Source organism: Oncorhynchus kisutch, linkage group LG13, assembly GCF_002021735.2.
Source record: "Oncorhynchus kisutch isolate 150728-3 linkage group LG13, Okis_V2, whole genome shotgun sequence".
NCBI lineage: Eukaryota > Metazoa > Chordata > Actinopteri > Salmoniformes > Salmonidae > Oncorhynchus > Oncorhynchus kisutch.
Window position 1 is genome coordinate 6,673,316 of NC_034186.2, and position 12,251 is coordinate 6,685,566.

At 44.8% G+C, this 12,251-nt stretch overlaps 1 protein-coding gene across 6 annotated transcripts in view; it reads right to left on the minus strand.

Annotated features, from left to right (window-relative positions):
• Positions 1 to 3,395: 3,395 nt before the first annotated feature.
• rxrgb (retinoid X receptor, gamma b) overlaps positions 3,396 to 12,251 on the minus strand; it is an 80,615-nt gene continuing 71,759 nt past the window's right edge. For 5 of the 6 annotated variants that reach the window (XM_031785463.1, XM_031785464.1, XM_031785462.1 and 2 more), the window contains exons 5-9: positions 10,811 to 10,971; positions 8,945 to 9,074; positions 5,930 to 6,154; positions 4,921 to 5,026; positions 3,472 to 3,930 (exon numbers count right to left, since the gene is read on the minus strand). In XM_031785463.1, the coding sequence (XP_031641323.1) occupies positions 3,783 to 3,930; positions 4,921 to 5,026; positions 5,930 to 6,154; positions 8,945 to 9,074; positions 10,811 to 10,971 (770 nt within the window). In that variant the 3' untranslated portion in view covers positions 3,472 to 3,782. Of the gene's footprint in view, positions 3,931 to 4,920; positions 5,027 to 5,929; positions 6,155 to 8,944; positions 9,075 to 10,810; positions 10,972 to 12,251 lie in introns of all 6 variants that reach the window. The other variant, XM_031785461.1, reaches the window with a different exon arrangement.

The following is a 12,251-nucleotide window of genomic DNA, read 5'->3' on the forward strand; positions in this document are numbered from 1 at the left end:
TTTTAACTAATCATTGTGACGCTGAATTTTGAAAGGAGGCTGTTAGTTTCAATAATACTTACTTGTAATAGGCTTCATGGAACCAGCAAAGCAACACTGCAGACTGTGGGAAGACTGATTCGATTGCCTTCTTTTCTTTAATGTCACAGTCAACCATCACAGTTATACGATAAAGACAGAAACATCAGTGAAACAAAGTAATACATCCAATCATTGATTGAAGAATGACTACAATTAAGGTCAGGTATCTGTCTTGGCCCCATTCATATAGATAGACAAAACATGCTCTCATTAAAACAGCCAACGAGGCAGCATGCTGACTTATCAGCTTCTGAGGCTGCTATTGAATCTGATCAGCCTTGTGGGAATAGATCCCACTGGATCATATGCATCAGCCTATAAGGCACTTTGACTGTTAATATGCCTGCAAGGAGCTTTTCTCATGAAACAGCCTACTGTACAAGGCAGCATCTTGACTTATCAGCCTCTTGAGGCTGATATCGTATCTGATCAAGCTCTGAGGCTGAACGCTAATCTGATCCGCCTGTCAGGAATGGAGCTCTGTAAATGTAAATATTATCCACAAAACATGAAGTGTCCCGTATAATTATAAGCATATCAGTTACGCAAGATAACAACTAGCATAGATAACTAGCTAGCTAGCTAACCAGACTGCCTAGAAAACTAGCTAGCTACAGTAGCTAACAAGACTGCCTAGCTAACTAGCTAGGTAGCTCACAAGACTAGCTAGCCAAGTGAGCTTGTTTGCAGCCCTGCCAGCAAGCTAGCTAACGAACACAAAATATTGCTAATCTACAACAAATCAGTCTTAGTATCATTATAAAGTTGCCTTAATTTTGAAAGAAGCTAGCCATATTACCTTTTCCCCTCTAGGCTTAAGCTTTCTGTCTGAATGTGTTTGAATGTGACTCGACAGCTTGTCGTTCCTTGCATGAGATTGGCTCTGGTCTTTGGGGCTGAATGCATCCTGGAAGACAGGGCTGCCTGTCAGGCGCTGTTCGGGGCTTAAATGCCCCACTAGCGCTGAGAACTACCGGTAGGGCTACATACAGTAGATCTACTCACGACCTGTAGTGGCTCATTGAAGGAAACAAGACATTCAGACGCAGTAGTGTACTACAGATGGCCGTACCTGGGTAAACCTACATTGATTGATGTAAAACCACATAGTCAGTTCCAAAATAATTTGTACCCTTGATAAAGATGAGCAAAAAAAATACAGAATAAAATAAATACTAAGCTATATTATTATATGCTAAATATATATACTTTTACACTAATAGAATTGCTCAGAGAAAGGGATTTTGGTATATAAATCTCTCAAAGAGATTTAAATATTCCAGCATCCTCCCCTTGCGAGGAAGACGACACTAAGCCTTTTTATGAGCTGTTTATGTTTAATGAGATTAGAGAACACATTGGGATCTTAAACCAGATTTCCTCCATACAGATTCTTTCCATATCCTTCGGTCTGTCCTCATGAACTGCCCTCTTCAATTCAAACCACAGGTTTTCAATGGGGTTCAAGTCCGGAGTCTGAGATGTTGATTTGTGTGGTCAATGAACTATATCTTTGTCAATCATCTGACCATAGTACCATTCCAATCCAAGTGCCTGTGCCATTTAGCAAACTTCAGGCGCTGCTATGATCAGATGACTTGAAAATAGAGCTATTTGGCCACGCCCACCAGCGATGGTGCTTGGTGTCAAAAAACAGAGGCATGGGGCCTTCCAGGTGGTGCAGTGGACTAGGGCACTGTGGACTAGGGCACTGCATCGCAGCGCTAGCTGTGCCACCAGAGACCCTGGGTTCGCTCCCAGGCTCCGTCACAGCCGGCTGAAACCGGGAGGTCTGTGGGGCGATGCACAATTGGCCTAGCATCGTCCGGGTTAGGGAAGGTAGGTAGGGATATCCTTGTCTCATTGCGCACTAGCGTCTCCTGTGGCGGGCCGGGCGCAGTGCACGCTAACCAGGTTGCCAGGTGCACAGTGTTTCCTCTGACACATTGGTGCGGCTGGCTTCTGGGTTGGATGCGCACTGTGTTAAAGAAGCAGTGCAGCTTGGTTGGTGTTGTGTATCGGAGGATGCATGACTCTCAACCTTCGTCTCTCCCGAGCCCATACAGGAGTTGTAGCGATGGGACAAGATAGTAGCTAGGAACAATTGGACACCACGAAAGGGGGGTAAAGTAAAAAAATAAAAAACAGAGGCAGAACATAACCTACTGTAAAATATGGAGCTTTGATGTTATGAGGCTATTTTGCTTCCACTGGTCCTCGGGCCCTTGTTAAGTGAACAATAACATCATGAACCATGGTCCTCGGGCCCTTGTTAAGTGAACAATAACATCATGAACCATGGTCCTCGGGCCCTTGTTAAGGAACAATAACATCATGAACCATGGTCCTCGGGCCCTTGTTAAGGAACAATAACATCATGAACCATGGTCCTTGGGCCCTTGTTAAGGAACAATAACATCATGAACCATGGTCCTCGGGCCCTTGTTGAGGAACAATAACATCATGAACCATGGTCCTCGGGCCCTTGTTAAGGAACAATAACATCATGAACCATGGTCCTCGGGCCCTTGTTAAGGAACAATAACATCATGAACCATGGTCCTCGGGCCCTTGTTAAGGAACAATAACATCATGAACCATGGTCCTCGGGCCCTTGTTGAGGAACAATAACATCATGAACCATGGTCCTCGGGCCCTTGTTAAGGAACAATAACATCATGAACCATGGTCCTCGGGCCCTTGTTAAGGAATAATAACATCATGAACTCTACCAAGTACCAGGAATTTTTTGCCAAAAACCTGGTTGCCTCTGCCAGGAGGCTGAAACTTGGCCAAGAGTGTATCTTCCAGCAAGACAATAACACATAAAGATCCAGAAAGAAATGGTTCGTTGACCCCAAAATCAACATTTTGCAATGGCCATCTCAATCTCCGAACTTGAACCCCATTGAAAACCAGTGGTTTGAATTGAAGAGGGCAGTTCATGAGGACAGAAGGATATCAAGGATCTGGAAAGATTCTGTATGGAGGAAATCTGGTCTAAGATCCCAATGTGTTCTCCAATTACATAAAACATTTGAGAAAAAGGCTCGTGTCGTTATCCTCCCGTCTTTTAGAGAACTTTTTTGTGTTACTTGTTAAACGAAATCTATTTAGCTGAGGAATGTATTAGTATAAAATAATATAATTGTTATATATTTTTTTGCCACATACAATATAGCTCAGTATTTATCAAGGGTGCCAATAATTTTGGACCTGACTCTATATGAATGTGTGATATATAGTACCACCTAGTCTGTTTAATCATTGTGAAAAGGCATGAGAAACATCACAAACAAAACTATTCCGAAAAATCCAAATTGTATATTATTTTATTCTGGAAGAATTCTAAAATTTATTTTTTTAGAAACTTAGGGACGGTTTTCAGTGTTATACAATTAATCTTTTAATAAAATATTATTTTCAATATTGCTTTGGGTTGCTTTTAAAATGGATACCTGAAATTATCTATTTACAACATTTTATTAGAATTGTGTTTTCAACAGAGTATTTTTTTTTACACCCCATTCCACTCTCTTAAACCGGACGTTCCTCGTACCCCCCCCCCAAAAACACACATTGTTGACATTAATAATAATTTGTTCTTTGTACAAAATACATCTGTTTTACAACTCGAATCAAGTTTCATCTTCGTATCAATTACATTGTGGGAGTATATACAGAGGGAAGTGGGACTCGTGTCATGTGATTTGGTGTGGCGCTTCGAGCATCTCCATGAGAAAGGTGTCTATGGGCGTGTCTCCTATCAGCTTGAAGAAAAACAGGTGCTCCAAACACTTGAGGCCTATGGAGCGCAGGGCGGGGAGACGCAGCAACAGTTTAGCAAACCTAGGAGGAGGGAGAGTCACAAGAAACAAAGATTAAACCTGGCTATGACCATGTCGTAATATCATCATTATTATGTCATAATATCATCATTATTATGTCGTAATATCATCATTATTATGTCATAATATCATCATTATTATGTCATAATATCATCATTATTATGTCATAATATCATCATTATTATGTCATAATATCATCATTATTATGTCACAATATTCTTTCTTTGCTCATTGTCCTCTTTTCAAGGAATGGCTCACTTTCCTGTACCTTTTTCCTCATGACCACAGATAAGTGAGAGTGCCCGATAGGTGTCCACAATATTAAAAGGAAAACAATTTCTTTAAAATAAGTGGTTAATTCCAATGAGACAAGGGCAGTGATCAGATTGTATTGGGATGTGTTCGGTCTGTCGCAGCGTTGTGGTCAATTACAATCAGATTGTATTGGGATGTGTCCCGTCTGTAGCAAGGTTGGGGTCAATTACAATCAGATTGTATTGGGATGTGTCCCGTCTGTAGCAAGGTTGGGGTCAATTACAATCAGATTGTATTGGGATGTGTCCCGTCTGTAGCAAGGTTGGGGTCAATTACAATCAGATTGTATTGGGATGTGTTCGGTCTGTAGCAAGGTTGGGGTCAATTACAATCAGATTGTATTGGGATGTGTTCGGTCTGTAGCAAGGGTGGGGTCAATTACAATCAGATTGTATTGGGATGTGTTCGGTCTGTAGCAAGGTTGGGGCCAATTACAATCAGATTGTATTGGGATGTGTCCCGTCTGTAGCAAGGTTGGGGTCAATTACAATTGAAGTCAGTCAATTTAGGAAGTGATTTTTGTATTTGAAAAAGTTTGACATAAATAGCTTTTCCTTTAAAAACTTATTGAGAAGCTTATTGAGAAGCTTATTGAGAAGTCAATTATTGAATTGGAATGTCAGTTTACTTCTTGAATTGACCCCAACCCGGTCTGTATGAACGGTGAATACTGTACCTGCCGGGTTGGTCTGGGTACTTGGCTTTGGTGTAGGACTCCAGCGAGGCGTAGACCTTCTCCCTCAGCCCTTCCACCTCTGGTGAATTTGACAGGCCTTTTGCATCTGCAACAACAGAACATTTAGAGTCAGTCCGGTGCCTTTATATATTCACCTTCTCTCAGAAACGGACTGGCCATAGGTCAGTTCAGCCAGATGGGCTGGTCCATCTTTAGGCCTGTGAGCCTGTCTAAATCGAGATTTTTTTTGTTGCATTATCATTATTTGGCTAATAATGAGGGCCTGTAGTAAAAAAAAACAAATGGCTGTTGTGTGTGTGGGGGTAGTTATCTATTGTGGCTTCCTTGTCATGGTCATGTCCGCTAACATGAAGACCGCACAGCCCAGACCACAAGGTCACATCTACAACCTCATTCCTTACCTCATACGCCACACAGAAAAGTCCTTTAACAAACCACTATCATAACTGTTGGTGTAACTAAGTAGACAGAGGTGTAATGCCCATAGGGGCCACAGGGGCACGTGCCCCCTCACATTAAAAATAAATATATATTTGATTGAGTTTTTTCTCTCTGTAATACTGCTAGCCACTTATAAATGTTATGACGTCGGCTTTAACTTCAGCCCAGATCAGTTCCCAATCTCCCAACCTCATAACTAGATACCAAAAAAAACTATTTCAGATCTATCAATCAAGTTAGAGTAGCTAGCTTGTCTAACTATCTTAGCTGACATGCCTGCTGGCAAGGTTGGTAGAAAAGCAAGCAATAACTAAATGTACTGAATAAGACGCACATTTAGTTTCTTAAGGAAAAATAACCATCAGTCAGGAGGATACAGACAGCTCAAGAAGTATGCTTAGATATGCACATACTGATGGCTCTAGATTGCAGGAAAAAGCTGAATCAGGTGTTTGAAAAAAATCTAAATTCTCCAACTTAGCCATCCTCACATACTTTGTGCCCCTTCAGATTTTTTGGGGGGGTGCTTGACCCTTCAAGCACTGACCTGGGTTGAAGAGGACGATGGCTCGTAGGCAGCCCAGCTCTGTCTTGTCCATCTGCATGTCTTTCATCTTAGACACCAACTCTGTCAGGACTCTGTCAAAGATGGAGCCCACTCCGGCACTGTGAGCACTACTTCTCTGGACGTGGAGACCCGTGGCCAATAGGATTCCGTCTTTCACCGTGACAGAGCGGTGTGAGAAGGACGCGATGAGGAGCTCGTTCCAGCCTGAACATAAAACAGACAAACACACAGGGATCTTTACTTGGCAACTAAAGTCACAGCATGTGAATGCTAGTGTTTATCTACTGTTCTCTCTTCATTTCTCTATTTCTATCCCTCCCACTTCTCTATCTTCAAATATTTCCTATTCTCTTCATGCGTCTCTGTCTCTCTGTCTCTCTCTTTCGGTTTCCGATCAGGCTATTAAAACGTCTTCAGCTCATTAGTGATGTGGTGTGATATTTCCTCTCCTGCATTTAGGGTTAGTGTTTGAAATATCCCACCAGCAGAGGTCAGCATTGGGGTGTTTTTCAAAGAGTCACTGTTGGCAATATGTTCATTGTAGATGACGGGAAACTGGTTTATGCAAAGACCAGGTCAGGTTGAATTTTGTTATAGGATGCAACATCAATATGAGAGAAAAAGGTGGCGCTGATGGAGACTGTTCTCAACATGTCAACAATGGGATAGGATGGAGACTGTTCTCAACATGTCAACTATGGGATAGGATGGAGACTGTTCTCAACATGTCAACTATGGGATAGGATGGAGACTGTTCTCAACATGTCAACTATGGGATAGGATGGAGACTGTTCTCAACATGTCAACTATGGGATAGGATGGAGACGGTTCTTAACATGTCAGCTATGGGATAGGCTGGAGACTGTTCTCAACATGTCAACTATGGGATAGGATGGAGACTGTTCTCAACATGTCAACTATGGGATAGGATGGAGACTGTTCTTAACATGTCAACTATGGGATAGGATGGAGACTATGAAGAGCTCAATACAAAAGTGGTCCGACGAAGCGGATGCTAAGCTACAATACTTTTGCGCTAGCACAGACTGGAACATGTTCTGGGATTCATCCGATAGCATTGAGGAGTTTACCCCATAAGTCACCGGCTTCATAAATAAGTGCATCGACAACGTCGTCCCCACAGTGACCGTACGTACATAACCCAACCAGAAGCCACGGATTACAAGCAACATCCGCACTGAGCTAAAAGTTAGAGCTGCCGCTTTCAAGGAGCTGTGTGGGATCTTTTATTTCAGCTCATGAAACATGGGACCAACATTTTACATGTTGCGTTTATATTTTTGTTCAGTGTAGTTAACCAATTAGGTCCCTGGACTATCTGCATTGACCCGTTTCCACTAACTCTATTGACCACATACACTGCTGATACTGTTTATTATCTATCCTGTTGCCTCGTCACTTTACCTACAGTACCAGTCAAAGGTTTGGACATACCTACTCATTTCTTTTCTTTTACTATGTTCAACATTTATTTTCTACATTGTAGAATAATAGTGAAGACATCAAAACTATAAAATAACACATATGGAATCATGTAGTAACCAAAAAAGTGTTAATCAAATCAAAATATATTTAAGATTCTTCAAAGTAGCCACCCTTTTGCCTTGATGACATCTTTGGCACACCCTTGGCATTCTCTCAACCAGCTTCATGAGGATTTGTTTTTACACCTTTATTCAACTAGGCCAGTCAGTTAAGAACACATTCTTATTTACAATGACGGTCTAGGAACAGTGTGTGAACTGCCTTGTTCAGGAGCAGAACAACATAATGTACCTTGTCAGCTAGGGGATTCGATCTTGCAACCTTTCGGTTACTGGTCCAACGCTCTAACCACTAGGATACCTGCCGCCCCTCCACTCTAACCACTAGGCTACCTGCCGCCCCTCCACTCTAACCACTAGGCTACCTGCCGCCCCTCCACTCTAACCACTAGGATACCTGCCGCCCCTCCACTCTAACCACTAGGTTACCTGCCGCCCCTCCACTCTAACCACTATGATACATGCCGCCCCTCCACTCTAACCACTCGGTTACCTGCCGCCCCTCCACTCTAACCACTAGGATACCTGCCGCCCCTCCACTCTAATCACAAGGTTACCTGCCGCCCCTCCACTCTAACCACTAGGATACCTGCCGCCCCTCCACTCTAACCACTAGGATACCTGCCGCCCCTCCACTCTAACCACTAGGATACCTGCCGCCCCTCCACTCTAACCACTAGGATACCTGCCGCCCCTCCACTCTAACCACTAGGATACCTGCCGCCCCTCCACTCTAACCACTAGGATACCTGCCGCCCCTCCACTCTAACCACTAGGCTACCTGCCGCCCCTACACTCTAACCACTAGGATACCTGCCGCCCCTACACTCTAACCACTAGGCTACCTGCCGCCCCTACACTCTAACCACTAGGATACCTGCCGCCCCTCCACTCTAACCACTAGGCTACCTGCCGCCCCTCCACTCTAACCACTAGGCTACCTGCCGCCACTACACCCTAACCACTAGGATACCTGCCGCCCCTCCACTTTAACCACTAGGCTACCTGCCGCCCCTCCACTCTAACCACTAGGCTACCTGCCGCCCCTCCACTCTAACCACTAGGCTACCTGCCGCCCCTCCACTCTAACCACTAGGCTACCTGCCGCCCCTCCACTCTAACCACTAGGCTACCTGCCGCCACTACACCCTAACCACTAGGATACCTGCCGCCCCTCCACTCTAACCACTAGGCTACCTGCCGCCACTACACCCTAACCACTAGGCTACCTGCCGCCCCTCCACTCTAACCACTAGGCTACCTGCAGCCACTACACCCTAACCACTAGGCTACCTGCCGCCCCTCCACTTTAACCACTAGGATACCTGCCGCCCCTCCACTTTAACCACTAGGATACCTGCCGCCCCACAATGCTAATTCCAACTAACAGAAATATAAAAAGAAATGATGATAAGTAGGTGTTCTGTACCTGCTCGTAGTAGAATAACCTGGTCGTCTAAGGGCAGCTCTGAGAAGTGAGGAATCCTCTTGGCCCACTCCACCAGGGTGAACAGCTGTTTGTCTGCTGCCTGGCAGATGTTGGTGACTGGGTCATTTGTCTGGACAGAAGATACAGAGAGTGTAAGATACAACACACACACACACGTTCCATATTTTGTATTAACATTAAATGGATCTCATTTACAGGAGGGAGATGCTCTCTCATTTACAGGAAGGAGGTTCTCTCTCATTTACAGGAGGGAGATGCTCTCTTATTTACAGGAGGGAGATGCTCTCTCATTTACAGGAGGGCGATGCTCTCTCAATTACAGGAGGGAGATGCTCTCTTATTTACAGGAGGGCGATGCTCTCTCAATTACAAGAGGGGTGCTTTCTCAATTACAGAAGGGAGATGCTCTCTCATTTACAGGAGGGGTGCTCTCTCATTTACAGGAGGGCGATGCTCTCTCATTTACAAGAGGGGTGCTCTCTCAATTACAGGAGGGCGATGCTCTCTCAATTACAGGAGGGTGATGCTCTCTCATTTACAAGAGGGGTGCTCTCTCAATTACAGGAGGGAGATGCTCTCTCATTTACAGGAGGGCGATGCTCTCTCAATTACAAGAGGGGTGCTTTCTTAATTACAGGAGGGCGATGCTCTCTCATTTACAGGAGGGGTGCTCTCTCAATTACAGGAGGGAGATGCTCTCTCATTTACAGGAGGGGTGCTCTCTCAATTACAGGAGGGATGCTCTCTCATTTACAGGAGGGCGATGCTCTCTCATTTACAAGAGGGGTGCTCTCTCAATTACAGGAGGGAGATGCTCTCTTATTTACAGGAGGTCGATGCTCTCTCAATTACAAGAGGGGTGCTTTCTCAATTACAGGAGGGAGATGCTCTCTCATTTACAGGAGGGGTGCTCTCTCAATTACAGGAGGGAGATGCTCTCTCATTTACAGGAGGGAGATGCTCTCTCATTTACAAGAGGGGTGCTCTCTCAATTACAGGAGGGGTGCTCTCTCAATTACAGGAGGGAGATGCTCTCTCATTTACAGGAGGGAGGTTCTCTCTCATTTACAGGAGGGCGATGCTCTCTCATTTACAGGAGGGAGGTGCTCTCTCATTTACAGGAAGGAGGTTCTCTCTCATTTACAGGAGGGAGATGCTCTCTCATTTACAGGAGGGAGATGCTCTCTCATTTACAGGAGGGAGATGCTCTCTCATTTACAGGAGGGAGATGCTCTCTCATTTACAGGAGGGAGATGCTCTCTCATTTCCAGTCCGTTAAAATAACATCAAATTGATCAGAAAAACAGTGTAGACATTTTAATGTTGTAAATGACTATTGTAGCTGGAGACGGATGATTTTTTTATGGAATATCTACATAGGCGTACAGAGCCCCATTATCAGCAACCATCACTCCTGTGTTCCAATGGCACGTTGTGTTATCTAATCCAAGTTTATCATTTTAAAAGGCTAATTGATCATTAGAAAACCCTTTTGCTATTATGTTAGCATGGCTGAAAACTGTTGTTCTGATTAAAGAAGCAATAGAACTGGCCTTCTTTAGACTAGTTGAGTATCTGGAGCATCAGCATTTGTGGGCGGTAAATGAGTTAATAGACCAATAAGAAAGAGAGTTCCAAACCTCTCTGCCAATAACAGCTAGTTTTCAGTTTTCCCTCTCATCATTCCGAACACTCCCAGATAGTCTTAGCAAAATTCTTGCTTGAGAAAAAGCTATTTGAAGCAGTCACAGTAAGGTACTTAATTGTTAACCAGAAATTATTTGATAATGAGATAAAAACAGCTGCCTTGCACCTTTAAGAAACACCTCTCTATGTCATCCTTACCGAGTTGCCAGGGCCTTCGTCTGCTGATGTCTCTGTCTTGGGTTCCACGGCAAGCTCTGCGTCCAGAATCTTATCGACGGGCATCTCCTCATTAAAACTACTGGTGGACTCCACCTCGTTCTCCCCCCGCTCCCTCCCCCGCTGCCTCTCCTCCTGCACCGCTGCATGGAGTCACAGGACCAATGTTAGAGGTTTCTGTAAGTGAACTTAACAGATCACATCCACAAGCATGACACTCGTGGTGCAACAAACACACCAGACAATCCACAACAATGAAAGATTTATTCCAATCGATCAGACATTCCACAACCATTCCAAATGGAAGCAGAACAGAGAAACATATTGGACACATTTACCACGCAAGAGCACAACACAGCTTGTTGAGTCCACATGGTCTCACTCACACAGAACTAACTACCCTACGCCTCCACTTCTTTCTCACATCTCTCTCCAGATGAAATCCTGCGATTTAGTGAGGTCTGACCTCCCATCAACCTGCCCACTCGACCCCCATCCCCTCCTCCCTTCTCCAGACCATCTCTGGAGACCTTCTCACTTCCCTCATCAACTCATCTCTGACCACTGGCTGTGTTCCATCCTCATCAACTCATCCCTGACCACTGGCTGTGTTCCATCCTCATCAACTCATCCCTGACCACTGGCTGTGTTCCATCCTCATCAACTCATCCCTGACCACTGGCTGTGTTCCATCCTCATCAACTCATCCCTGACCACTGGCTGTGTTCCATCCTCATCAACTCATCCCTGACCACTGGCTGTGTTCCATCCTCATCAACTCATCCCTGACCACTGGCTGTGTTCCATCCTCATCAACTCATCCCTGACCACTGGCTGCGTCCCCTCTGACTTCAAAATGGCCTGAGTCATTTCCCTCCTCAAGAAACCAACACTCGACTCATCTGATGTCAAAAACTACAGACCTGTATCCCTTCTTTTCTTTCCAAAACACTTGAGCGTTCTGTCTCTGGTCAACTCTCTCGTTATCTCTGTGGCACCATCGCAGAGCATGTTGCGGGGGGCTAGGGTCAGTCTGTTATATCTTGTGTAATTCTCCTGTCTTATCTGGTGTCATGTGTGAATTTAAGTATGCTCCCTCTAATTCTCTCTCTCTCTCCCTCCCGTCCCGGAGGACCTGAGCCCTAGGATCATGCCTCAGGACTACCTGGCCTGATGACTCCTGGCTGTCCCCAGTCCACCTGGTCGTGCTGCTGATCCAGTTTCAAATGTTCTGCCTGCGGCTATGGAACCTTGACCTGTTCACAGGACACGATACCTTGTCCTGGACCTGCTGTTTTCAACTCTCTCTCTCTCTACCACACCTGCTGTCTCGACCTCTGAATGCTCGGCTATGAAAACCCAACTGACATTTACTCGGCGCAGGTCTTGACTACTGCAACTCGCTGTTGGCTGGACTCCCCAC